Raw genomic sequence first — 27,739 nt, 5'->3', positions numbered from 1 at the left:
ACAGGAAATTCCACACTTACTTCTATGAGTGCTGCATCAATGCTGGACTGCACTGAGAGGAAGCCCCCATACCAGTAGAGAGGAACTTTGCAGTGCTTCGATGAAAAATCCCAGCAGGTTTCTGTTGGGGAAACAAAAATTTAAAAAATAATTAATCAATATTAATTCATCCATTTCCATATACATGTGCATATAAATACATGTGGGGTTGAAAATGAGTTTTACCTAAGTGTGAGGAAATCAAGATTGGGGTTTACTCAGTCTTTTATCTTTTAATGTGTTAAATCTCTGGCCAGGGACATTAATGCACACACAATTCTCATTTTCCAGGCATGAGTTGATGTGTTAAGGTACAAAAAGGAAAAGGGTAAAAAGGAACTGGATGATCTCTGAGCTCCCTTCCACCCCAAACCATTCTGGGATTCTCTGATTCTCTGACTGTGGATGACATTTATATTCTTACAACTTTCTACTCTGACATTTTTTTCCTGTTTTCCACGAATCCTCAAATTTTAACTCATGTCTTTCTTGAGCCATTTGGCACATGCAGCCTCCATCCCTTTGGGGTGGCACAGCAGCACAGAAATCCAGCTGAACAGTTTTTAATGGAAAATCAAAGCCTGGGGTTTCATTTATTTCATTACCAATGTGCTCAAAGCCTTCATTTGGAAACACTGCTCTGCCCAGCTGAAATCTGAGAGTGTAGGAGAAGTCATCCTTAAAAACAACACCAATAGTTTCCTCCTCGTCAAAAATTCCTTTTTCTTCCATTTTTGCCTCATTTTCCACCTCTTCTATTATTACACCTGCCGTTAGAACAGATAAATAATATTAATTTAAAATAAAATAATAAAACCAGCGCAGCTGAAACTCCGATTATTCAAGCAGCAATGACAATGGGCATCACCACCCTTTATTCCTTAAAAATCACGTGGGACAGATGTTCTTCCAGATGTTCCCTCCCTACCACGAGGGTGGGTCAGGTCCCCTTCAGACACTGCAGGAGCAGGGATTTAAGAGCTTTTACCCCTCAGTGGCGAGCTGGAAGCCACTTTTGCCATGATTCTCCTGGTGGTGTTGGTGGCAGGGGTGTACATGAGTGTCACCCCCGAGGCGTTGAAGGCTGGGTCGTCCAGGCTGCCCAGGAATTTGTAGGGGAACTCCTGGGTGGGGTAGTTCACGATCAGCCCCGCAGAGTCACGCAGGATGTAGAGGAAAAGCAGCGATGCCACCCATTCCTGGGGGGAGGAAGGAGAGGCAGAGGTGAGGGGGCAGCCCGGGGGATGCTGCTTTAGGGTTAATTTTTTGTGTTTTTTCAGATCAGCACTGCTGTAGGGTATAACTCCAAACCCCCATAGCCTGTCAGCTGCTGCTCTCCTGTTTTATTCAGACACAACAATTCCTCTCCAGGCTGGCAATCAAGGACACCTCCCTGCCTCAGGCACTGAGAGATGGAAACAAAAGTGATTTTGGGGGGAAAACTTCGGGGATAAGTGACTTCATTACCTGAAGCTGTAATTGGAGGATTAACCCTTGATTTGTAAATGGACTAAACTTATAAAAGTGTGAAAAACTCATGACCATTGTCCATCCTGGGTGGAGCCCCTGGGAGGCTTCTGACTGCCCAAGGTGCATCTACTGAAGGCCTTCAATAAATCCCCACTTTTATTCTCTTAATCTTATTCTTAATCTAATAATCTAACCTTAATCTAATCTCAATCGTATTCTCTTAATCTCTCCTCTCTTTTGGGCAGCCACTCCAAGGCTCCTCCAGGACCCTCCTGGTCCAGCTCTGACCCCCCTGCCCAGTCCAGCTCCTCCAGCCTTTCCCCTGTGCACGAGGGAGAGCTGTTCCACAGGTGTGATGGTTTTTAAATCCCAGGAAGGTTTCAGATGGAAAACATGTTTTCTTAGTCCTGGAGCCAGCGAGGTCTGTGGATAATTTGACACTCTAGCCATGAATTGGACATTGTGTTCCTTTGGACAGGGCAAGATCAACAACAGCAAAAGCGAGCAGCCAGCTTTGTCACGAGGCAGATTTGTAGTGTCACAGGAAGAAGGAACTGCTGACATTTCCCAGGGAACCACAGCTGAGTCTTCTCACATCCCCTCACACAAAAACAGTGCAATGTGAAAATACTTTGTAGTGGAAATCCTGATTTCCCTTTGGAAGGACTGACACTTGCCTGAAAACTTTTTGACTTCATCCTCCACACCAGAAGAATATTTTTCCACAGGAGAGCACAGGTTTGCTGAAATATTTGTGAGGCTTTCTTGGATACCCCCTGCATTTTGCCAGCTAAGATGAGAAAGAAAATGATATAATTTAGAACAAAGCAGGTCACTGGGAGTTAATTACCACTCCAGAGGAAGCCAATAACATGCCAGAGGGGGAGAACTTGTCTCCTTAACTTTGGACAGCTAAGACTGAAAGGAAATAGATCATGCAAGGGAACAGAGAGCTGGGCTGGACTAGGAGCTGCATGTGCACAGAATCATCCTTCCTCACCCAGACTCATCCCTCCTCATCCAGATTTATCCTTCCTCATCCAGCTTCATCCTTCCTCATCCAGCTTCATCCTTCCTCATCCAGCTTCATCCTTCCTCATCCAGGTTCATCCTTCTTCACCCAGACTCATCCCACCTCATCCAGATTTATCCTTCCTCATCCAGGTTCATCCTTCCTCACCCAGACTCATCCCACCTCATCCAGATTTATCCTTCCTCATCCAGATTTATCCTTCCTCATCCAGCTTCATCCTTCCTCACCCAGACTCATCGTTCCTCATCCAGGTTCATCCTTCCTCATCCAGATTCATCCTTCTTCACCCAGACTCATCCCTCCTCATCCAGATTTATCCTTCCTCATCCAAACTCATCCTTCCTCATCCAGATTCATCCTTCCTCACCCAGACTCATCCTTCTTCATCCAGATTTATCCTTCTTCATCCAGCTTCATCCTTCCTCATCTAGACTCATTCTTCCTTATCCAGACTCATCCTTCCTCACCCAACCTCATCTTTCCTCATGCAGATTTATCCTTTTTCATCCAGACTCAGCTTTTCTCATCCTTCCTCACCCAGACTCATCCTTCCTCATCGCGAAGAGGTTTTGTGGAAGGAGACATCCGCTCACGTTCCAGTGCAGAAAGTGAATTCCTGTCTGGCCTCAGGCACGTGGTTTGTTGGCAAAGCGCTGCTCACGTGCCCTGGGTTCTGAACCAGACCCTGAATCACGTTACAAACACTGGGGAGGTGATAAAAATAACCTCAAATACAGACTGCCACTGCCTTGCCTTCACCAGGCTGGTAAGAGACCAGTTTGTTCTGTTTTCACCCAAATATTAAGGAACTTTAATGCAGGGAGAGCAGGGCAGGATTAGAACGCCCATGTGCTCCTTAATACCCCCCAGAATACTGAGCAGGGAGTATTTGGGATATTTATTTCAGCTCCAGATTTAATCCCGTGGCCAAGCAGCAAGAACAGGAGCGAGTTCAGAGCACTGGGTTTCACTCCCTTCCCAGGGGAGCAGGGCAGGGAACCTCCCAACATGTTTTTGTGGTTTAATCCTTTCAAATGGCTCAAACCCAAAATCAGAGCAACCTCAAAGGCAGAGTGCTCCATTCCCCTTGGACAGCACTTCCTGATTTCACAGATTGGGCAGCTGGAGTTAATAAAGGCTTCCACTGCTCTGTTCCCTTGTTTTTTTGGAAGAATTAAATATTTGTGTACTGCTGGGGCAAGGGATCCAGGATCCCAGTTTACCTTCTGTGCTATCCTGTCTTCTTTTATTTGATCTCCTGGTGCTCTGCTTTCCCTCCTGCTTCCTCACATTTCCTCCCTGCTGCCTGCACTGAAGGTTAAAGGTAAATAGGAAAGGATTTCTAGGAAGTGTCACTTTTTAAATTTGTTTTTCCTCAGGTCTGGATTTCAGTCATGAACTGAAAGCAGCAGCTCAGCCCAGGGTGTTTGGGCAGTAAACAAAGGGTGGTGGTGTTTGGATAACAAGGAAAGCACGATGGTCTTTAAAAGAGGTGCAGAATCTCTAGTCACAATAAGTAATTTTAAATGGAGCAAATCTAAAACTTTTTAGAAAATTTTAACGATGTTTCTACCAGTTTTAATTTACTTTTTGTCTGTAGAGCAAGGAGTAAATACCACTGGGAGCCAAATATGAAGCCAGGAATTCAAACAAGTGATGTTGCCTACAAAGGCTGTGGAATTTACCTTTCAATCAGATACCTAAAAATATTAGCTATGATAAACTTTAAATTAGGTATCTAATTAATCTATTCGATTATTATCAAAAAGGTAAAAAAATCTAGCCAAGAGAGAACCCTCTGTGAGGCCTGAGGCTCAAAGCTTCACATGCAGAAGGCAAAATAAGCACATCAAAAACTGGAGGCAATGATGTTTGGGAAACTTTAATTCAGTTTAGAGCATCCCTTGTAAAGCTGGATGTCTCCTGGGGCTCATTAAGTGTATCCAAACTTCCTGCTCTCCAGGAACTCACTGCCAAGGTGTTGCAATAATTTTCCTGGATCCTGCATGCAGCTCTGGATGTCCCAGGAAGGCACATCCCATATAATCCCTTTATTTACTATGTTAGGGAATTCCTCTTTGGCAGCTCTTCAGATTATTTTCCTCTATAAATTTAACTTGCTGAGGTCTGTTTGAGGATGTCCTGCTCGTTGCAGGGGGGTTGGACTGGATGATTTTTAAAGGTCCCTTCCAAACCCAAGTATTCCTGGAGTTTATGATTTTAGTTCCTAAAATCAAGCTGCTCTTCAGGAGCTCTGGCAGGAGCCTCAAAGGGAGAAATCCACATTGCATCTCAACTTCCCAGAGGATCCTCTGGATTTCCCAGAGCCAAGGATTGATCCCTGCACGTGGAGAATGCAGAGGTGCTCCTTCCATCCCCTCCTCTTTGCCAGTTCTTGCAGTTTTTTGTGATTTCCTCTGATCAACCCGAGACAGATTTGCACTGACTCCCCTCCAACACCCAAACTGGACCAGGTTGGGTTTTCCTACTCTCAGCTTGAAAATAACAACTCTGAGCCTGCCCTTGATCAAAGCTCAACACTGCAGCTCACACAAAGAAGTGAAAATTGGGGGTTTTGCATTTTTAGATGCCTTTAGTGACAGCCAGGCAGGAGGAGGAGAGCAAAGGGAGGGATCATCACCCAGTGCTCAACCTGCAGCTCTTCACCTGCAGCCATGGGGAGAACCAAAATCCACACACACCCAGAAAAGATGAATATTTTTGCTCCTTTTCCTCGAAAATATTTTGTTGGGAGCTTACAGTCCACCAGAAAACAGAGCTGGAAGGTGCAACTGTTATGCATTCAGCATCATAAAGCATTAATTAGGAAAAACCTCATGAAAACTCAACCCCTGCACGAAACTGCCCCAGGGAGAACTTTTCCATCTTTACTTCTAAATTAATTTTCCCTTGAAAAAAAGGAGGAAGATGTGACTCCTTACCTGATGGTGTGTTTTCCATGGGGACCAGGTCTGCTCCAGCTCTGGTGTCTGTGGCTCCTGGTCCCTTCTCAGCCCCAGGGAGGCTCAGCCTGGTGGCCCAGCCCGGTGGCCATGCCCCTCTCCAGCCTGACGTCACCCGGGCAAACCCTCCCAAAACTTGTGGACGATGACCCAAAGTTGGAACAGCACCTACAACCAGCTGGCCCCGAGCCTGGCGATGTTTACAGCACGCTTTGGAGGGTTTAACTCAGCTCCTGCAGATGTTCCCAGCAGGCAGCAGCGTTGGGGTGGCCTGGGATGGGGTGAAATCTCATTCCTGAGAGGTGGCAAAGCCACTTTGTCCCTGTCCCAGCTTCTCCAGAGGGAAAACTCTGCTGCCTTGTCCCCACGGTGCCCAGAGCCTGACTCAGCAAATGCTCCTTCCTCTGCTGAGACAAATCCAAATCCTGCATCCCAGCACCAAGGGGATTTTAGTTCTTCTTTCTCCTTTCCCCCTTGTTTTGAGTGGGTTTTTTTTTTTTTTTCCCAATTGCTTTTCCAGCAGCTGCAGCACAGCTGGGAGCAGGATGGAGCGTGTTGGGTGTTTAAAAACAGAACATCTTTCCAGTGGATCTGCATTCAAAACAGGGAGGTGAGGAAATCAGACAAGCCAGGCAATCCAAACGAGCTGGCCACGGGATAATTCAACGTTTCAATGAATTTGACTGTCCCGGAACTTGCACAGCTCGAGGATTGTGCATCTGATTTGCAGAGCTGCCTCAAACCACAAGGGCTGGCTGCTTGTTGCTTAACAAAAGGCCAGGGCTCTGCTGCAGCTGCTGATTTACTCATTTTCAAGGCATGAGCTCATTTAGGAGAGCAGCAGAAGCGTTTTCCAGCATCCCTTGGGGTTGGGCAACAGGGGAGCAATGGGGAAGGCTCCTTGTGGCTGCAGAAAGCCCCTCCGAGGTGAATTTCACCAAAAAACCAGCACTTTTCTGACCAAAACCTGTGCCTCAGTGTGGGACCCAGCCCTGCCCTGAATTCACTTTACCTACAGAAAAGGGTTTTTCACAGAAAATGACACCTGCTCCAAGCACTGCTTGGGGTTCCCATCCTGCTGCTGAAGGGGGACCCCAACCCTTCAAAGCTTCTCTGAGCAGCAGCAGGAGAGCTCAGAGCATCTCAAAAATCAGTAATTAAATCCCCCCAAGCAGATGCTCCACAGGGTTTCTGAGAAGGGGACTCAGGACCAGATTTTGTACCTGCCAGGAGGAGGAGAGGGAGCCAGACCCTTCCAGAGGGGGATGTACCAAGCAAAGGAAAAAGGAACAGTGAGAGCTCCAGGAAATCCTTATCAAAGAGAAATTCAGCATGTTAAATCAGGGACTTTCTGGACATCTCTTAAAAGAAGCATTATAAGGGAATGAATTAATTTTACAGCTTAAAAAAAAAGAATAAATTAAAAAATTAAAAACCATGGCACATTGCCCTTCCACACCATCAGAAACAAAACGAGTAGGAGCTGCTGGGAACTGTCCCCAAGCTCAGATTCAACTTCTTTGTGGTTATTTCCTCTCCACTCAGGGGCTCAGGGAGCACAAACCCCATTTATTTTGCTGCACCCTTCAGTGACTCATGAGGCTGGAGGTGACCTCCTCCTCCTCCTCTTCCTCAGCAGGGTCTGTGCAGGGAGCTGGCAGTGCCCTCCATCCCTGCAGAGCTCATTTCACCCCACCTTCATCCAAACCTCCCCCATTTCACTGCCCCTCACCCAGAGCCAGCACCCACGCAGTAAATTCACCTTGGGCACAGCTCCAAGCACAAAAAAAAAGAATTAATTTTATTTATTTTTTTTTTAACTGGGGTTAATTTCCCAGTGGCTGGAGGTGATTCAGCCCTGCAGATGGACACTGTGCCATGCCAGGAGCACACAGCTGCCCTGGGGTCACTGCTGGCCCCAAGCTGGGCTGAATGAACCTGGCTCCAAAACGTGATGTGAGCCCGACTGTTGCAACACTGCAAAATTCCCCCAAATTCAGTTTAAAACATGTAAATACCTCAGCCTGAGAGTCCTGGCCATGCCAAGAGCTCCCCAGGCTCTGCCTGAGCCCAACCACCTGAAACTCTGGTGCACCCCAAAATCAGCCCAGGCTTGAAAACCACCCCCATTTCCAGCACAGCAAAACACCCAGAAAGGCAAGAGCTTAACAACCCAATCCATCTTTATTTTGGAAGTACTTCCTGCTGGGAAAGGAAAATCCTCACCTTGACAAGGACAGCCAAGTGCTGAGAGAAAGGCAAGGGTGTGGAATGAACTGCACGTGGTCCAGCAGCAGCAGCAGCAGCAGCATCACAAATGTGTCACCTTCAGGCCTGACACCTCGTGCTGCATGTTGGCTGTGCAATAAATCCCACTTGCTAAACAGAGATGCTCTGAACTTTTCTTGGGAACATAAACAAAACCAGACACCTTCAACTCTCCATAGAAAAATACAACCTTGTGACAACACCACGAAGTGAGTGAGTTTTCCAGGCTCAGGACACGCCAGCTGCTCACAGCAACCCTGCAAGGCAGCTCCGACCATCACACCTGGGAATGGTGACCCAAACCTGGTGGATTTACCCCAAATCCCCCCCAAATCCAGTTTATCTCAGGGAGCACAGGCCGGGTGTGTGCTGGAGGGATGGGATTTGGAATGTCACTGATAACAGCTGAACAAAGGGGCTTCCAATGGCAGGAATAAAAGCTCTGCTGTTCCCAGGGCACTCCCTGGTTTAATTTTGCCTGTTTTTTTCCCCTATTCTGGTAATTACAGATATCTTAGGGCACTTTGAAACACTTCTGATATGAGGACAGTGATGTTTTGGGGTGGAATTTTACCCCACTTTAACACGGGATGTCACCAGGCCAAAAAGATCCCACCCAAACTGGGAATTAATTTCATGAGCCAAATTCTTTGTCCTTTCTGTAGCTGCACAAAAACCAGTGCCACCACCCACTGGGCTCCTCCAAGATAAACAACAGCACCAAACTGAGCTAATCCAGCTTCTAATCCAAAGTTTTCACATCTGAAATGTGAGGAAATATGGAAATATCTGAAACAGACAGCACAGAACTATTTTACAGACTATTAACTCCGAGTGAAAGAATAAATTCAAGGCAGACACCAAGGCTCACAGGTCACACTAATTCCCTAAATCCATGTGACAAGAATGTGCTGGATTGATGGGCAGGTGACACTTGGCTGAAACACCATTGGCAAAAAGAGACCAAAGAAATGTGGGATTTGGGAAAAATGCACTCAGCTTGTACACACCTGCATGGGAAAGTGCCAAGAGAATTCTGAGTCCCAGACTGCTCCAAATAAAGGTAAAAGCTCAGAGCTCCCAGGGAGCAGCAGGGCTGGGGCTAAATAAATAAAACATCCAAATTTGGTTTTTTTTTTTTTTTTCTTTTCTGACAGGGAGGTTTCACCCCTGTGAGGTGGAGCTGCAGTTTGCTTTAATCCTGAACTTTTAATCCCTCATTTCCAGGGCTGTGGTTCCCTGGGGAGGCAAATGGGATGTCCAGGCCTTTCTGTAGGGCTTGGGCTCAAATTTTAACTACAAACCCAGAACTGTGTATTTCTTTGCAACCTATGGGTACAAAAGAGGAAATAAAATTCTGTATAAGGAATTCACATCCATATATAAGAAACTAATGGGAACAGATTTGGGCTGAACACACTGATAAACCTTTATCAGACATACCACACACATTATTGCCTGGTAATTACAAACAGCTGGGACACACAACTCCAACTTTACCCATTTTTTTGAGTTTTCTCAAGAAAAACAAAAAGGTCTTTTCTAACTTTAAAGTGAAGATACATAAATGGTATGACTTATGAAGCCAATGTCTCAATAGAAACACATCTCTGTGTCTGTTCATTGCAGAGCAAAATGAACTGGCAGCAAGCTTTAACTTCCCCTTATAAAACTAAAGATGTGATGATAGCTTTGTGTAGAAAAAAAAGCCCAGAAAAATAATATATTTTCAACATACATCTGTCATAGCTCAGGCTAAAGGACCACATATTCTACTCTTCTTAGTGCTTCTATGCAAACCAAAGGCACCTTTCTTATGGATGAGGCTGTGAACTGGGACCATTTCATTTGGGGTTTTACAAAGGGAGGTGACAAAGTGCCAGGCTGGGCCCTGTGTTACTGACTGCAACCACAACAACGAGGGACTGGGGAACACTGGAGCTCATGAATGCACTGGCAAGGAAAATGCAACCACCTCCACAGCAGTGTGTGTGTGACAGCAGCTGGCAGGACACACGTGGGCACACCCGGGGACAGAACCAGACTGCCCTGAACGCAGACAGGGCACAACCCCATCTCTGCAAACCCCACAGCCACACTCTGTCCTTTTAACCAAGCAGGGCAAGGAAGGAGCACATCCACTCTGCCCAGCCTGCAGGGGAGGGCACTGCCAGTGCCAGCAGGTGCCACTTTGATCTGCAAAGGAACATTTCCAGGCTGGTGGGATGCCAAGCCGAGCTGGTGGTGCAGTTCAGGACCCTCCTGGCAGCAGGGCAGTGACTCTGCAGTGGTTTTTCCCCCTCTCTTCTAAAGCAGGTGCATCTCCAAAGCAGAAGCAGGGAAGGCTCAGCTGGTGCAGGGGCAGGGATGGGTGTGCAGGACGGGCAGCAGTGCCCACCCAAGGGCACAGGCAGACCCTGCAAACCAGCCCAGAGGGGCAGGATGCTCCAGCAGAGCTGGCAATGCTCACACACAGGATTTTCCAAAGAACAGCCCAACCTCCAGCCCAGCAGAGCCAAGGGAAGGCAGGTGGCAGCTCCTGCACCGGCCACCAGCACCAGGACACTGCCAGTGACACCAGTGCCCTCCTGCCCAGCACAGAGCAGGGGAGGAGGGGCTGGGGCTCAGCCGGAGCAGCAGTGGGATGCTCACAGCTCCTGTGGGGTTCTTCCCAAGGCCAGGATGGTGGGGCACGCTCAGGGCTTCCAAACCCAGCTGTCCTTGCCCACCCCAGCTCCAGGGGCAGAGGGAGGATTGGTGCTGGCACCGACAGGAGCTCAGAAAATGACTCGGTCCTCCTGTGTCCTCTCCCACCACAGGCTGCTGTTCAGGGTGCCAAAGCTGCTGTCCTCCTCCTCCTGCTCCTTTGCCAGCTCCACAAACACCTGCAAAACATGGAAAAGACCCCACGCTCCTTGTAGCAACAAATACAAGTCGTGCTAAAATCCTCATGAGTACTCAATGTGTTGCTTCATCTCTGAGTAAGACATTTTTAGTATTTTGAGGTTTTTCTCCTTACTCCTACCCTCCCAACCTCTTTTTTTGAAGAGCAAAATGAAAAGGAAGTTCAACGCTGACGGGCATTAATTGTCAGCAATAATTAATCCACAATAAGCTATTACAAGTCTCAGCTTCACCCTTTTTCCAGCTACCAACAGCAAATTCCTGTTCTTGGAATAAATCAGAGCAGCTTTTCCACTAATGCCACACACTTGCTTTCTTCCAGTCACTGCAGTTGGCATCTTATTTTTAGAGGGGAAAACGGGAATAAAGAGGAGCTGGAGAGCTGGCAGATGTGATTCACTTGGCAAAAAGGGAATTTGGTTTCCCAGAAATGCCCCAACAGGCATCAGCAAAGCCAGGGAGCAGAGCTTGGGGGATGAGCTGCCTGCACAGGGCTCATCAATCATCATGGGATCATGGAATGCTCTGGGTTGGAGGGGAGCTTAAAGCTGATCCCATCCCACCCCTGCCATGGCAGGGACAGCTCCCACTGTCCCAGGTGCTCCAAACCCCAATGTCCAACCCAGCCTTGGACACTGCCAGGGATCCAGGGGCAGCCACAGCTTCTCTGGGAATTCCATCCCAGCTCCTCCCCACCTCCCAGGGAGGAATTCCTTCCAAATATCCCATCCACTCCTGCCCTCTGACACCTTCACCTGGCAGGGTTTACACTCACACAACAGAATTTAACACACCTGTTCCAGTGTTGCTTGAGAAAAGCTGTAGTCCTCGATGTTGAAGGCATGTTTTACTGGTGAAAGAATCAATAAAAGCAGATTTAGGGATATTTTACATACTCTTGATTTCACAAGAAATGGAGTTGGGGACAACATCAATAAAAGAAAATGAAATTAAATAAATTTGGAACAGAAATGGAGGAGTGACATCACACGGCAGAAGTGTCAGTTATGGGAGACAAAAGGATTTGTGTTTGTGATGTATGGAAAGTGCTCCATTACCTTCTTCCAGCTTGGAAAAAGAATGTGAAAGTGACTGTACATCTTCTTTAGGAATTTTATATGCCAAGATAGAAGCAAAACTGGAACAAAGAAGCAAAACAAATTTAGCTTCAAGCAAAATCACTCAAAGTAATAATACTAATACCCCATGGAATGGATTTAAACTCCTTTTCTGAAGGTCAATGCAGGCATTTTGACTGTCACAATCACACAGGAGGGGAATGATGCAGGTCCAGGTGCATGAGCTGAAACCCCCCGAGACTGCTGTAAGTTCACGTTCTTCCACTCAGATTCAATCACTTCTATTCTGCTGACTCATGGCAGATTTGCCTCCTGGAGCTCTCAGAGTCCTGATATTTTGGATTTCAGCTGAGCCGGGAGCTCCCAGCACGCCCTGGCCGTTTGCACAGGGAGCTGCTCTGCCCTGCACACCTGGACAGGGAAGTGCCCTGGCTCCCATCTCCCAGGGTGAGGAAGGGTCGCACCCACGACCCCTCCAGGATCACACTCCTCTGCAGCGCCCTTGGTGCAGCCAAACCCTCGGGTCCCTCTGGCACAAACTCAGAGCTGCTGCTGGAACAGCAGCCAGCCCACCCTCAAACTGAGACCCCCGAGGCTTCAGGCACTTCCAGGTAAGGGCAGTGAGTCAGAGACTTGGATTTCAGCCCTTTCCCAGGGGCCCTGACCCAGGAGGAAGCTGTCAGGCAGCAGCTATGCAGAAATTCAGTTTTGCTTCCTCTGTGCCAAACATCTGCGTGGGCTCCCAGCCCCGCCCTGGCAGCCCAGGCTCTGCTGCCTTCCTTTTTTTTTTTCATTCTCCGTTTTTTATAAGCTGTGTGGAAATATTTACATTCCTTCCCCAGTGCCAAGGAGCTGCTGCAATCAGTGGGTTTTATTAATATCAGTATTTTCTGGGTATCTGTCAGACCTCACCTTTCCTGGCGGCTGGCGTTGGGGAAGATGTGCAAAATCTGGCTCTGCAGATACTCCACCTGCTGCACATCTGCTGCTTCCCTTAATTTCATTTCCAAGAAGTATCCTCTGCCAAACTTGCTCTTCAGGTGTTGGACAGTACCTATACACCTACAGATTACAGGCAGAAAACACAAGTTGTGCTCAAGAACAGCCTAACCTCAAACAGATCCTTTTGCTGGTAAGGATTCATTTCACTCCAAATTTAAGGTACCAAACTGATCTGTAATTTCAGAGAACGATTCCCCAGGTGGCCTCTGCCCCAGGGGGGATGTGGTGGTACCTGAGCTGCCCTGACACCAGGATGGCCACACGGTCACAGACAGCATCTGCCTCCTCCATGTAGTGCGTGGTGAGGATTGCTGCTCTCTCCTTGCTCTTAAAGGCAGCTCGGATTGCCCGCCTGCAAAACACAGCCCAAACCACCCCTGAACAAAAACATTTGGCAGGGAACAGCAATTCCTGCCTTAGTAGGGAAGGAGGGCTGTGATGGACCCGCTATTTATGGATTACTGCTACTCCCACAGCAACAATTAACACCTCCATTTCCTAAAGACTGCCTGAATTTGTATTCAAGTTTCAAGGGATGCTCTGCCCTCCCCACAGTGTCCCAGGGTGATTTTTTGGGAGCTGCTCACCTGAATCAAGGGGTTGCTCCAAATCTGGATGCTCTCAGTCACATTCAAACTGCTATCCTATTATTTTAAGGATTTCTTTCAACTTTCAAGCCTGTAATTCCCAAGTAGTTCTGGGAGAGGACACAGCTGCACTGCACCTGGCACACAGGTTGGGCTTTTCTTGTGAGACCCCACCTGCAGTCCTGTGTCCAGCTCTGGGGCTCCCAGCACAGCAGGAGCTGCTGGAGTGAGTCCAGAGGAGCCCACGGAGATGCTCCAAGAGCTGGAGCACTTCTGCTATGGACACAGGCTGAGTTGGGGGTGTTCAATCCAAGCTCTGAGAGCCCCTTCCAGTGCCTAAAGGGGCTCCAGGAGAGCTGGAGAGGAACCTGGGACAAGGGATGGAGGGACAGGACACAGGGAATGGCTCGCACTGCCAGAGGGCAGGGCTGGCTGGGATTTTGAGCAGAAATTATTCTGCTGTAGTGGAAGCTATCCCTGCCCACAGCAGGGGGGTGGAACTGGGTGATCTTCAGGGTGCCTTCCAAGCCACCCCACTGTGTAATTCCCTGTGTGGGGCTGTCCCTGGAGTCAGCAGGGCTCACTGAGCCCCCGGAGCAGGCTGATGTGTGCAGCACTCACCACATGTGCTGCTTGGCTTTGGGATCCATGCCTGTGGAGGGCTCGTCCAGCAGCGTGACCCGAGGGTTGCCCAGCATGCTGAGGGCAAAGCAGAGCTGGGGGAAGGCAGAGGGGCAGGGTGAGGACAGGCAGGGTGCTGGGGACCCCAGAGTGACCCCAGAGCCCCCCATACCTTGCGTTTCAGCCCCATTCCCAACTTCTTGGTTGTCTTCTGCAGGTGGTCCTTTAGATCCAGCACGCTGGCGATGCTGGGGAGGGAAGGAGCAGGTGGGGAAGGCTGGGAGGGGGATGGATTGGCTTCCCCCTCACCAGAGAATGCACAAGAAGAGCTCAGTTACAAATATTTGGGTATCAAGTATAAAAAAAAGCAGAATAAAAAGCAGAACTGGAGCTTCCATCCAAAACCACCCGTCCTGGAGGAGCCTGTGGTGACAACACAGAAACAGCTCCAAGGCCAGGACTGCTCGTCCTTGCAGAATCTACAAAGGTCACCGTTAGTACTTCATAACCTTAAAAAAATAACTTTAAAAATACATATATCAGAATTAAAAATCCCAATTGAATGTTGTGTGGCTGAACCTTCATCTCCTTCATCTCACCCGCGAATTCAAAATCGCGGAATTTCAACCAACCTTAAAACCAAACTTAAATGGAAAGAAAAATTGCATTAGGAAAGGTGAGAGGGGAAAAAAACAAAACACAAAAAAAGGCTAAAACCCCTCCAGCAGTAAGCCTGAAGATAAAAAAAGCTAAGGCAACTTCAGTTCAAGCCCAAAGATTCCTGTAATGAACTGCTCACCGCTTGATGACTTCTTTAACATCAGACTGGCTCATGCCTTTGATAGCACCATAAATCTCAAAGTGTTCCTGCAATGTGATATCTGGCCAGAGAGGATTTGTTTGAGGACAGTACCCCACGAATTTCACAGAGTCATCCTCACTGCTCAGCCCCAAGGAATCATCTCCCATCAGAACCTGCAAGGAAAACACCCAGATCTTAATCCAGAATCTTACAAATTTCCCAATTTTTTTTTTTTTTGGCATGGTTTTAGCAAAATGCCCTCAGGAGTGCCTGCAATAATAACAATAAAATCGAAATATGGGTTGATTTTTTGTGTAACTGTAACATGGCACATACCTGCCCACTGGTTGGCTCAATCTCCCCAACAAGCATGTTAATTAATGTGCTTTTCCCAGCTCCATTGGGTCCCAACAAACCCAGGATTTCTCCTGAAAAAGGACAACACAAACATTGCCCACGAGATCAGATAAATGGTTCCAAGAGTTATTTTTATAAATGAAACAGCTCAACAGCAAAGCAGCTGAACTCCAACCTTTCTTCACACAGAGGGAAACATGTTTGGTCGCCACTTTCTTTATTTTTCTCCCCAGAAGAAACTCCTTCCTTTCATCAAACTCCTTGTGCAGGCTGCTGACCAGGATTGCTGGCATCTGGCAGGGAAGAGGGGGGGTGGCTGCAGATCCCAGCAGCTCTGGGGAGCTCCAGATGTGGGGTTTGGGCACACAGGGCTTTACCTCCTCACTCCTGGGGCTGCTCAGGATCTCTTTGACACGCAGCCTCTCCGCCTTCACATCCTCATCCTCGTTCTCCTCGTGAGGCACATCTGGGAATTTCCAGGGCTTGGCTTTGGTAAAACATTTCCTAAAAGGGAGGAAAACAGCACAAGCTCTCAGCTGAGCTTGGCTCAGGTTTTTGGTGCTCAAAGCCATGGGCAGATTCCTGCAGCTCAGCCCAGAGGAGTTCAGGGACTGTCACTGTGTCACCTCCCTGCTCAGCTCAGCCATTTGTGGGGCTGCAGGATCCCTGTATGCAGTGGGAATGGCAATTCCCTTGTTTTTACATTGGGAACATCCTTTGTTGAGCCATTTGTGGGGCTGCAGGATCTCTGTATGCAGAGGGAATGGCAATTCCCTTGTTTTTACATTGGGAACATCCTTTTAAAATCCCTGATTTTGCAGTGATGTAACTCGAAAGGAAACAAACCCCCCATTTCTGCACCTCAGTGACAATTTCAGATGGGATGTAATGAAAGGTATTTTATTTCTTCCACTGCACACCCCAGTTTAACCACCAGCAGCACCTTCAAAACCAGTTTCTTTGGACAATAACTTGGAAAAAAAAAAAAACATTCAAGAGACACACCTGAAGAAGGGATCTTCTCTCACCGTCCTCCCTCCGTTCTTCAGCTCGAAGCAGCGCAGCAGGAACAGCCACACCACACACTGCAGGTAGGGCTGAGGCACACAAAAACCACCCTGGTCACCAGCCAGGCTGGGGAGATTGGGGGAGACCCCACCAGGGTGATGAGGGACAAGGAGCTCCAGCTCTGCACCACCACACAAGTGCTGGAGCTGCCAAGAATATTAAATGTATCGTGAAATGCTGCTCAGAGGGTCTGAGGATGCACAACCAAAGTGGGTTGAGATTTAAAAGCAATTATTTGGGGTTTTTGTCCCTGCTCTGGAGCTCTTGCTCCATCAGCAGAGATTCCCATAATAATCAGAATTAATACTGGCAGTGTTAATCAGGCACAGGGGCAGCAGATGCTGAGCTGGTGGGCACAGCAGCTTTCCTGACTCTGCAGGCTCAGCATCAGAGCAAACCTTTAGTGATAAAGATGATTGGAAGAGGGGGATCCCAGCAGGAATCACAATTCCCTACAGCAAACTGGGAATTTTTCTGATTTATAAATAAAGAAGAGAGGCCAAAGCCATGCTCACAGCCAGAACTGCCACCAGCAGCCGGTCCCAGGGGTCGTGGTATCCCCCACTCTCACTCTTGCCTTTCCAGGAGACCTGGGAATTCAGGGGAAACGTGGTCAGTCAAAAATCACCTACAGAGACTCCATTTTCTACACTCTGCTTTCATCTTAGTCATTCAGGCTGTGCCCAAGCACTTCCTGAGCTCTGCAGAGAATCTCCAAAAAAAAAATGCAGCAGCTCCATCCAAACCCTGGGGCTGCTGCTGCTCTCAAGCCACCCACTCCCAATTAAGCCAGGTCCCATCTCTGGGCTGGCTCACTGCGTGGCTTTCCTTGGAATATCACAGAATCATGGAATGGTTTGGGTTGGAAGAGACCTCAAAGCCCATCTCACTCCATCCCCTGTTCCTCCAAGCCCCGTCCAGCCTGGCCTTGGGCACTTCCAGGGATCCAGGGGCAGCCACAGCTGCTCTGGGCACCCTGTGCCAGGGCCTGCCCACCCTCACAGCCAGGAATTCCTTCCCAAAATCCAATCTAACCCCTCCTCTCTGTCAGCTTGGAGCTATTCCCCCTTGTCCTGTCACTCCATCCCTTGTTCAAAGTCCCTCTCCATCTTTTTTGTAGGATCCCTTCCCTCAGAGAAAGGAAATTTCATGGCAAACTTGCTGCTTTCCCCATTTTAAAACCAAACCACTTTGCTTAAAATGGGAAAAAGGTGATTTTTCCCCAAGCAGTTGTGATTCTTCATGTGTTTAGTGGCTCCAGAGGACACTAAAAGACACCCACCCCACCCCAGCCGTCTCCAAGAGCTCTGGAAAGGATCCCTGGAGTGCCCTTACCTTTATAAAACAGATCAGGCAGCCAATAAGGGGATAAATAGGAATGAAGATGGAGAAGACATAATGCAGGATTGTGGTTACCAGGTAATGGTCCAGGAAAAAGGACACTTCAGTGACAACTGTGCAGAGCAAGGCTGTCTGTACCAAAGACAAGGGGAAGAAAAAGTCCATTTTCATCCACTTCAGACTCTCTAAGCATAAGTTAATGAATTTAAGGCACTTTTTCTTAAAGCTGTTATCACTCAGGGTATGGCAGTGAGTGAGACATTGGTAAAAGTTTCCCATTTCCTGTTCATTAGGGACACACAGTTCAACAAAATAACAATTAGGGACACACAGTTCAACAAAATAACAGGGATTTTCTGCTGTGGCTTTGGAGATCCCCAGTCTTCCCACTCATCCCAGCTCCAGGCCAAGTCACTCACCACTGAAAATATAAATGACCAAAACTCCTTCGTGTTCTGGACTTTTCTGAAGGTGAAGGAAACCACGTAGGTGAAGAGCACGACTGAGGGGACGTAACCAATCAGGCAGAAAATCTGCAGAGACAGGAAAGGTTTCTCAGGAAATGTGCAGCAGGAAGGTTTTTTTGCATAAGGATCAACTGGAATTACCTCAGTGTGATACAGAACTCTGGATTCATCTTTGTCACTTTATTTAATGTATTTTGCTGCCTTGGTGCATAGAGAATATATTATTAAAGACACAAAGAATGTGTGGAGAGGCAAAATTCCCCCCTTCAGCTTCCTTTAAACTCTTTCCCTTTTTTTTTTTTTTTTTTTTTTTGTAACACAGGCTCCCATAAATGCTGACCTCGAGATTCTGGCAAATACTAAGAATTCCACCATCGAATTTTTGTAGAAATTCAAACAAGGGTAGCAAAGCAGCCCTGCAGCCACATCCCAAATCTGATTAACTCGGGAAAAGCAGCTGGGAATTCCTCTCAATTCCAGCCAGCATCACAGGGAAGGCTGCTCTGAATATCAAAGGCATGAAATCTTGTGGTCTCCTCCATGTAATCCCATCTGCTGCAGAGATGGGCTCTGCTCAAAGTCACTGTGCCCTTGGCAGCAGCAGCACTTGGGCAAACAGAGCAATTCTCAACCTCAACACAGAGAAAGGAGAATTTCCTTGGAAAATCCCAGCGTTTTCAGAATCAACAATGCTGGAATAAAGCTTTGAGATGTGAGTCCAGCCTGTGACCAAGCAGACCAGGGCACCAAGAGCCACCTCACCTTCAACACCTCCAGGACAGAGACTCCAGCCCCTCTCCTGGACAGCCCCTTCCAGTGCCAACCACCCTTTCTGTGAACAAATCCTTCCAGTGTCCAACCTCAACCTCCCCTGCTGCTTTATTTGATTCCAGTCCTGAATGAAACTCCCAACTCTGAGCCGTTTTCCCCGTGAGAAACATTCTCACTTTGTGCCAGCAGCGTTTTCCCTGTGGATCCATGGGGAAAATTCAGCTGAACCAAGTGAGGAGAATGAAAGACTTGAGGAGAACGAGGGAACCCTGCTCTGAGCCCAGCCCGGACTCACCACAGCCAGGAACTTGCCCACGTAGAAATAAACGCCGTAGTGGAAGGCGAAGAGGCTGCCAATCATCAGGGTGAGGATGAGGAAGAACAGAGGAAGATCCACCACAGCCTGGCCAGTCCAGTAAGCTGAGGGGTAGAGCCCTGCAATCTTCAGCTGGGTGTAAGCCTTGATCTGCAGCAGGGGAAGGGAACACAGCGTTAATCACGTGTTAATTACAATTCACGTTGTGTGAATCGTTATTGCCAAGCTCGGCTTTGCACAGAAAAGCTTTTCCTAAATCTGCCACTCGCTGCATTGTTTTAAACCCCTCTTGGGATCTTTCCCCAAATCCCAGGGTTTTCAGCCCCCTGTGCATCTCTGCAGGGACACCTGGGCGTTACCTTGTGGTTTTCTGCGTTGTCCATGGCAAAGTAGGGAGGCATCCCAGTGATGATGATTCCCAGTAACACGGCTTCAAAATAGATCTCCAGCCTGAAAATGGTGTCTGGAAGATCCTGGGATAGAAATCACATTTATTCAGTGTCAGAATGTGACCAAAAGAATGCTGCATGAGGAACTGGAGCACGGCTGTGAATACTAAAATAAAAAGTCTGTGGATGTCAGGATCACCTGAGCTGCAGCAGGAAGAAAAACACCTGTGGATGCTGTGGGAGTATTTATATGAGGAATAAATAATAACTGAAGAACTTTCAGAGCATTTATCTCCTGCAGCAAGTCCCCTCCTCTCCTGAAGGCCCCTCCAGCCCTGCACAGACGAAGAACTGCAGGCAACCTCCAACAAACTCATAATGAATTAATTCACAGGACCATGGAATGGTTTGGGTTGGAAAGAACTGCAGGGATCATCTCATTCCAACCCCCACCTCCCTCCACTGGACTGGGCTGCTCCAAGCCCCACCCAATCTTTAATTCCTGGCACAACATCCTCTTTTTTTCCTCCCCTTCCACAACCTGCAGAGCAAAATGCACCTTTCCCATCTCTTAAACCCCCCAGACAGTCCCAGCCAGCTTTTCCCTTGGCTTGTGGGGTGTCTCTGCACTCCCCTCCCACCCAGGGATGCTCTGCCCTCCCCACAGTGTCCCAGGGTGATTTTTTTGGGAGCTGCTCACCTGAATGAAGGGGTTGCTCCAGATCTGGATGCTCTCAGTCACGTTCAGACTGCGCAGGAGGAGGTTGCTGACAATATTCATCAAAACTGGCAGGGAATGCACCATGGTGCTGTTGAATATGATGTTGAAAACATAATTCTGGGAAGAAAAATATGTGCTGTATTTATCCTTCTGTCCTGAGAGGGCTCTCCTTAATTAAACCTGAACACTGGGATAAATCTTTGCATAATCAAGGGCTTTGCAGGAAGCTCTGGGCTGCTCAGGGTGCTCGTCACACACAGCCTGATTCAGAAAAACTCCTGCTCTCAGAGGAGAAATTCCTGGGAATAAATTCCCAGCATGTTTCACAGAGCAGTGACACTCTTGACAAATGGCACTCCAGACAATTACAGTCTGGGAAACAAAACACACAAGGAGCTGCTCTGGGATGATCCTGCTAATGGATTTCAAACCAGACAGGCAAAGATGTGCAGCACTGTCACACTGATGGCAGCAGTGTCAGGGAATAAAAACGGGAACAAGAGCCAGAGCTGGCACATTGCAAAGCAGTTCCCTTGCTGGGGATTAAATATGATCCCAAAGTTCAGATCTTCCTGTTACTGTCAACACGTACAGCCCAAGAAACTGATTTTTCTTTACACATGAGAGAACCATGGAATTATACTTCTGTCAAACTGTAATTCAGGCAGTACAAATGTAAAAAAAAAAAAAATTAAAAATTCCTCTGCCAGGTGTCCTGTGAAGTAGAACATTTCTCGTGGCTTTCTGTGTCCTTGTGGGGAAGAAAAGGGGATGGAAGTTTGATTGGCTTACTGTAATTATAATTATGAAAGAACATTTACTTTGCTATTATTCCCACTCTGCCCTCTTTGCAGCCTCTTGTATAAGCAGTATGATATAACATTATTTGATTCAATGACTCCAGAGCTGCTTTTCAGGTAAGAATTTCACAAACCAGCCCCAGCAGCTGCTGCCTGGGCACAGCCCAGTGTGTGCCTTACCTGCCTGGACTGGAGGGCAAACACGTTCAGAGCTGCACTGTGAGGTGCCACTGACACATAATCACTGTCATTGAACATCTCCCACAGGATGTTCATGGTGCCCAGGGAGTGCACAATGTCACTGATATCCGACTCTGGGGACAGAAAACAACGTGGAACCATTTAAGCTGGAAAAGACCTCCAGGGTCATCAAATCCAGCCACTCCCCAGCCTTAAGACACGTCCTTAAAATCCCTCCTCATCACCAGCCTGGAGGATTTTACACGGAATTATCAATGCACAGCCCAAACAGGTGCTGGTTTTTACTGCCTGGGTTCCTGCTGGGCACTTTTAAAACATCCTCCGTTGAAACAAAGAGGAATTTTCCCAGATGTTTTACAGCAGGATTTTAATATCGATTTATCTCAATGTTTCTGGCCACTTCTTTCACCCTGAATCATCTTCTGACACAGCAAGAACGAGGTCATGGAGATGGGAGGAGGATCTCCAAACCAAACCCCATGGCACAAACTGAGAGTTAACCACCATGGGCACTTGGAGATTCTTCATCTGGGTTAATTCCAAGGAAAAAGCCCAAAAACTGGGAGGAGGAGAGAAGTGGAGACAGGAGCTGCTGCCTTACCTGTGGAGTTCTGCAGCAGGAGCCGACTCCTGTACTTGTGGTAATTCTCTCCAGGCTTCAGCATATACAAATCTGGGGAGAGTCTGATAGCAGCTACAGCATTTTTGATGATGTGGTGTATGAAAAACAACAAAATCTGAACTACAAGGAAAATGAGGAAAAGCAGCAACCTGAAAAGAAATAAAAGTCTGGGGTTTGTTACAACTCAGTGAAAGCCAAGGCAGTTTTCTGTTCATGCTATTAAAAAAACCATCTCCCTCACCCCAAAAAAAAACAATTTATGAACAGAAATTACAGCTCCACACTTGATATTTTTAAAAGGTTACTATGGGGGAAAATGGAGGGCAGGCTGTGCTTTCTCTGGTGTCACTCAGACAGCTTTGGGGACACACACACACAGAGGAGCCCCAGTACTCACATAACTCTGACACATTTGTTCTCCCGTTTCAGACTGAGGAAATGCACTTTGGCTATGGTGGAAACCTGCTTCTTCCACAGGGCTGAGTTGCTCATGGCTGGTGCCTTGGCCTCAGACAGCACCAGCAGGCTCTGCTCCATGTCATCCAGGGATTTGGTGTCCATCTCATCCTGAGCTTGCTGGGAGTGGAACACGCTGTAATCTGAGAGAGGGCAGAGAAAACCCCAGGGAATTGATGCTCTGACAGGGCTGGGGGTGGGAATGGGAGAGCAGGTGGAGCCAGGGGCCAGAGATGCCTTGTTCTTCCTGTTGAAGGATTCACCTCACCCATCCCATCCCATCCCATCCCATCCCATCCCATTATCCCATCCCATTATCCCATCCCATCATCCCATCCCAATCCCTCAGTTTAACCCCAAGGTCACTGACCCAACCCAACCACCACACACACAGCAGATCATCAAAGCTGAGACAGCACAAATGAAGGAGCATTTCTTTGGGAAATCCTGGTGTTTTAAACCACAGACTCAACAAGGCTGGAAAAGAGCTCTGAGATCCTCGAGTCCAGCCTGTGACCATGGCTGTAATGTCCCACCTCCATCCCATAAACACCTCCAGGGACAGACTCCAGCACCTCCCTGGGCAGCCCCATCCAGTCCCAGTCACCCTTGGGATTGATGGTTCAAAAGTTTGACACCTAAAGGTGCAGGATTGCCCCAGTTTCACACCCTTGGCCTGTGAGTGCACCTGCATTACCCAGCACGTGCAGGTTCAGCTGTTAAATCCTTTTAAACCCACACAGGATCCCTGTGCAGCAGGGCAGTCAGTCTAATTAGGGAGTCATTTCCATACAGAGTACATATATTTACTCATGCTAAGAATTCTGGATCACACAGAAAGCTCTAGAACAATTAAAACAGCTCAAACCATTCAAAACTGACATTAAAAAAAAAAAAACCTGACTCATTCTGGAGTAGCATTAAGCAGTCCCAACTTCTCATTTGGATTGAAAGTTAATTTAAAGTGAGACAAGCTGAGCTGTTTCAGCCCTAAGTGCAGCTACTGTTCACAAAACAGGCTGAAAATTAATTTTATCCTGCACATTTATAATTTTTTGAAAGCAAACTCCATTAGGAAAGTAAAGGGCATTTTAAAAGGCAAGTAAATGCAAAGCCAAGCAGTCAGATGTGAGCTGGCTGGATAAAAAATTAATCAGTTAAAAAGCTTTTCCCCTGGATGCTCCCAGAATCACTCCCCACCCAATTCACTGCCTTCTCCTGGTTTCCAGGTTGAATATTTCAACAGCCTGGAACGTTATGGGAACCCAAAGATCCCCAGATGCTGGAGCAGCACCCTGTGAGGGACGTTTTCCTTGTCCCCTCCTGCTGGCAGTGACAAATGCACAGGAACTGAGAGCACCCCAAAGCTGAGGGGTGTTGGAACCCTGGTCACTGAGAATTTGAGGCTTTCTGTGCTGACAGGCACTGAGAACTCTGCCCTAAAACCTCCATCTGGCTTTATATATCTATTACTATATTCTAAACCCTTAAACTCTTAAGTTTCAGCTACACACCCACAATCCCTGTTCTGTCATTCCATTTTGGGAGCTTTCTGCACAGCCTCAGGTCAGGTGCAAAGGCTTCGTCCTTCTTCTCCACCTTCTTCTTCATGGGTTTGGGTGATTTTGTTTAATTGGATAGAAAAATCTGCATTGAGGGCCACGAGTGTTTGGTTATTGGGTTAAAAGTAAAGATAATTTAGGTGTGTTTTCTTAATTGGACAGTTGGTCCTTAAAAGGCCTTGCAGAGAGAGATGTCTCCATTTTCAGCTCGTTACCTTGAGGTGCTGTGGAACTCAGGGTTTGTGGGACTGTGATATAGATAAGAATTAATAAACTGAGTCTGAACAAGAAACACCATCCTGAGCTTTTAATCCCAACCCTGGCAGAAAAAGAAGATGAAAACACAATCGAGGGGAGCCAAGGGAAGAGCCCTGGTCCTTCCCACCTGCTTGATCAATCTCTGCCTCCACTTCCAGCTTCAGGTACACGTCCTCCAGCGTGGTCATGGACACCCCATAGGTGATGACCCCCAGGTGGGAATGGGTGTCCAGGTCAGAGAACAAACCTAGGGACAGAGGCAGCTCTGGAACTCTGCTCCAGCACTTCCAAGAAAAATCAGGCACATCACACACAGCCCCAAACCCTCCTGCCCGGTGGGAACAGCAGATAAATCAGAAAGCACAGGTTGTGGTTTGAGAGCCAAGGTGGGACAGGCTCCTTTTAGAATTAAATTTTAGTGTCCGTGGTCAGGAAATGTGGTTTTGCTAAAGTTGTGGTGCTTCTAAAATTGTCTCAGCATCCCTGAAGATCCTGGGCTCAAAGTTTCCTCAGGGCAGGTTCAAGGTGAACTCTCCTGGAAAAATCATCCCCAGGACAACTTGTCTAAATCCCTGCACAAGGATCTTAGAAATAAAACTATTGAGTCACTTTTATCTGTAAAAATACGTATTTTTATATATATATGAAAAAGAATTCCCAGATGTTTAGGGCCAGGTTAACCAGGCAGGAGATGCTGGACAGGGCACAGAGCTTGAAGACCAACGTGAGGTTCAGAGTGAGAGAATTTAACAGCACCTTGGGGTGAAAAATTTAACTGGATTTTTATCAATCCTATGAAATAAGGACTTAAAAAAACAGGAGCTTCAGTGCCAAGGTGAAGCTGAAGGGAAATTCAAATGCATAAAATGGGAGGAGCACTTGGATATTTGACAATACTCCTCAACTCTCTATAATTTCTCCTGTCCCAGTTGTGTTCCCAACCTCAGGGAAATAGTTTGGGGGAAATTGATTCAACCTCAGCTTTTTTGCAGAGGGGCACCCAGTGGCAAAGCACAGAAATCATTCACTCCGATGCAACAGGGAAAAAAAAAATAAATTTATGGAATACCAGCTGCATGTTCCCATCAATATTGGTGCTCCCTTGGATTCCCACACGGTGCAAAGGGCTCAGGATTTATTTCATTTATTTCTGGGAGGCCAGCAAGGAGCCCTGCCCAATAATCCTCAGATAATTGCTGCCACCTAGTGAAATCCTCCCCTCTGCTCCCTGCTGCCTCTCTCCACGGAATTTTAAGGCTCTTTGCAGTTTTTGTAGGTTTTTTTTTTTTTTTTTGGTAGGATTTGGGATTTTCCTGCTTCCTGTTCTTTTCTTCCGTGCAAGAGGGTGGTGATTGTGCAGGAGCAGGGGATGCTCAGGTGGAAAGGTTTCCTCCCCAGCCCTTGCTCCAACCCCTCAGAGCTCACTGCAAGAGGTGACAAAATCCTCACTCACCTGACAAAACCCTCCCCGACTTCCCCACCGAGCAAATAATAATAATAAAAAATATAAAAACATAAAGGTACAACGGGCACTTGATCAAGAACATCAGGCTCATGCTTACTAAACACCCCATTGCAGTCACTGATCCCTGCAACATAAAACCCCACAAATACCTGCAAAACCCCACTAACACCTGCAAAACTCCACAAATACCTGCAGAACTCCACAAAAACCTGCAGAACTCCACGAATATACCTCCAAAACCCCAGAAATACCTGCAAAACCCCACAAAACCACACAAATACCTGCAAAACTGCACAAATACATACAAAACCCCACAAATACCTACAAAAATCCACGAATACACCTACAAAACTGCACCAGCACCTACGAAACCACACAAATACCTGCAGAACCCCACAAATACCTGCAAAACCCCACAAATACCTAAAAAACCCCACAAATACCTAAAAACGCTGCACAAATACCTAAAAACACTGCACAAATACCTGCAAAACTCCACGAATACACCTCCAAAACTGCACCAGCACCTATGAAACCACACAACTACCTACGAAACCCCATAAATCCCTACGAAACCCCATAAACACCTACAAAACCCCACAAATCCCTCCAAAACCCCACAGATCCCTGCCAAGTGGCCCAAATACCTGGGAACTTGTCCATGTCCCTCAGGGGCAGGCTGTAGACCAGCTGCTGGTGGCTGTGCTGCAGCAGGCTGGCTGCAGGGATGTGCTGCCGGATCAGCAACGTGGTGGCCTCGGCATCGCAGTACGAGTCCATGTGCATGCTGGGAAACGGGCTTTGGGGTCAGGCTTTGGGGTCAGGCTTTGGGGTTTGGGGTCAGGGCTTTGGGGTTTGGGGTCAGGGCTTTGGGGTCAGGGCTTTGGGGTCAGGATTTGGGGTTTGGGGTCAGGGCTTTGGGGTCAAGGGTTTGGGGTCAGGCTTTGGGGTCAGGCTTTGGGGTCAGGATTTGGGGTTTGGGGTCAGGGCTTTGGGGTCAAGGGTTTGGGGTCAGGCTTTGGGGTCAGGATTTGGGGTTTGGGGTCAGGGCTTTGGGGTCAAGGGTTTGGGGTCAGGGCTTTGGGCTTTGGGGTCAGGATTTGGGGTCAGGCTTTGGGGTCAGGCTTTGAGCTTTGGGGTCAGGGCTTTGGGGTCAGGATTTGGAGTCAGGATTTGGGGTCAGGCTTTGGGGTCAGGGCTTTGGGGTCAGGATTTGGGCTTTGGGGTTTGGGGTCAGGGCTTTGGGGTCAGGGCTTTGGGGTCAGGCTTTGGGCTTTGGGGTCAGGGCTTTGGGGTTAGGGCTTTGGGGTTAGGGCTTTGGGGTCAAGGTTTTGGGGTTTGGAGTCAGGGCTTTGGGGTCAGGCTTTGGGCTTTGGGGTCAGGCTTTGGGCTTTGGGGTCAAGGGTTTGGGTCAGGGCTTTGCAGTCAAGGCTTTGGGGTTTGGGGTCTGGGCTTGGGAGTCAAGGCTTTGGGGTTTGCACTCAGGGGTTTGGGGCTTTGGGGTCAAGGCTTTGGGGTCAGGGCTTTGGGTTTGGTGCTTTGGGGTCAGGGCTTTGGGATCAGGCTTTGGGGTCAAGGCTTTGGAGTTTGGGGCTTTGGGGTCAAGGGTTTGGGATTTGGGGCCAAGGCTTTGGGGTTTGCGGTCAACGGTTTGTGGTAAAGGGTTTAAAGTCTGGGATCAAATGTTTGGGTTTCAGGTTTGGGGTTTGGAGGACAAAAGGTTTGGGGTTTGGGGTTAAAGGTTTGGGGTCAAGGGTTTAAAGCTTGGGGTTTGGGGTCAAACGTTTAGGGTTTCAGGTTTGGGGTCAAATGTTTGGGGTTTGGGGTTAAAGGTTTGGGGTTTAAGGTTTGGGGTTTGAGTTTTAAGGTTTGGGGTTTGGGCTTTATGGTTTGGGGGTTTCAGATTTGGGGTTTCAGGTTTGGGGGTTTCAGATTTGGGCTTTAAGGTTGGGGGTTTAAAATCTGGGGTTTCAGATTTGGGGTTTCAGATTTGGGGTTTCAGACATTCACTGCACCATTCCAGGCTAAAAGGATTTTTTTGGGGGTGCTCTGTTGGTTTTGTATTCGTTTATGGAAGTTATTTTTTTTTTTTTAAAGAGTTGTTGAGGTTTTTGTTGTGTTTGGTAAAAATTAATTAAGGGTTGGTTTTGAGAAGTGATAAGTTATGAAGTTATGGA

At 47.7% G+C, this 27,739-nt stretch overlaps 2 protein-coding genes across 3 annotated transcripts in view; both read right to left on the bottom strand.

The window, feature by feature from the left end:
- Positions 1-6,152, bottom strand: part of LOC106856978 (ATP-binding cassette sub-family A member 9-like) — a 30,147-nt gene extending 23,995 nt beyond the window's left edge. The window contains exons 1-5 of the mRNA XM_014882770.2: positions 5,485-6,152; positions 2,187-2,299; positions 1,028-1,238; positions 645-806; positions 21-121 (exon numbers count right to left, since the gene is read on the bottom strand). Of these exons, the coding sequence (XP_014738256.2) occupies positions 21-121; positions 645-806; positions 1,028-1,238; positions 2,187-2,299; positions 5,485-5,503 (606 nt within the window). The 5' untranslated portion in view covers positions 5,504-6,152. The remainder of the gene's footprint in view (positions 1-20; positions 122-644; positions 807-1,027; positions 1,239-2,186; positions 2,300-5,484) is intronic.
- Positions 6,153-7,670: 1,518 nt separating this feature from the next.
- Positions 7,671-27,739, bottom strand: part of ABCA5 (ATP binding cassette subfamily A member 5) — a 38,049-nt gene continuing 17,980 nt past the window's right edge. For both annotated transcript variants that reach the window (XM_088176683.1, XM_088176684.1), the window contains 23 exons: positions 26,210-26,349; positions 24,225-24,344; positions 22,219-22,420; positions 21,801-21,970; positions 21,179-21,312; positions 20,178-20,315; positions 19,448-19,561; positions 19,068-19,238; positions 17,954-18,067; positions 17,529-17,666; positions 16,709-16,783; positions 16,131-16,222; positions 15,503-15,629; positions 15,301-15,418; positions 15,105-15,196; positions 14,766-14,941; positions 14,139-14,214; positions 13,967-14,061; positions 12,991-13,110; positions 12,669-12,818; positions 11,736-11,815; positions 11,472-11,527; positions 7,671-10,658 (listed from right to left, as the gene is read on the bottom strand). In XM_088176683.1, the coding sequence (XP_088032809.1) occupies positions 10,551-10,658; positions 11,472-11,527; positions 11,736-11,815; positions 12,669-12,818; positions 12,991-13,110; positions 13,967-14,061; positions 14,139-14,214; positions 14,766-14,941; positions 15,105-15,196; positions 15,301-15,418; positions 15,503-15,629; positions 16,131-16,222; positions 16,709-16,783; positions 17,529-17,666; positions 17,954-18,067; positions 19,068-19,238; positions 19,448-19,561; positions 20,178-20,315; positions 21,179-21,312; positions 21,801-21,970; positions 22,219-22,420; positions 24,225-24,344; positions 26,210-26,349 (2,806 nt within the window). In that variant the 3' untranslated portion in view covers positions 7,671-10,550. The remainder of the gene's footprint in view (positions 10,659-11,471; positions 11,528-11,735; positions 11,816-12,668; positions 12,819-12,990; positions 13,111-13,966; positions 14,062-14,138; positions 14,215-14,765; positions 14,942-15,104; positions 15,197-15,300; positions 15,419-15,502; positions 15,630-16,130; positions 16,223-16,708; positions 16,784-17,528; positions 17,667-17,953; positions 18,068-19,067; positions 19,239-19,447; positions 19,562-20,177; positions 20,316-21,178; positions 21,313-21,800; positions 21,971-22,218; positions 22,421-24,224; positions 24,345-26,209; positions 26,350-27,739) is intronic.

Source organism: Sturnus vulgaris, chromosome 20 (genome assembly GCF_052056855.1).
Source record: "Sturnus vulgaris isolate bStuVul1 chromosome 20, bStuVul1.hap1, whole genome shotgun sequence".
Classification (NCBI taxonomy): domain Eukaryota; kingdom Metazoa; phylum Chordata; class Aves; order Passeriformes; family Sturnidae; genus Sturnus; species Sturnus vulgaris.
This window is presented reverse-complemented; position numbering and strand designations above follow the sequence as displayed.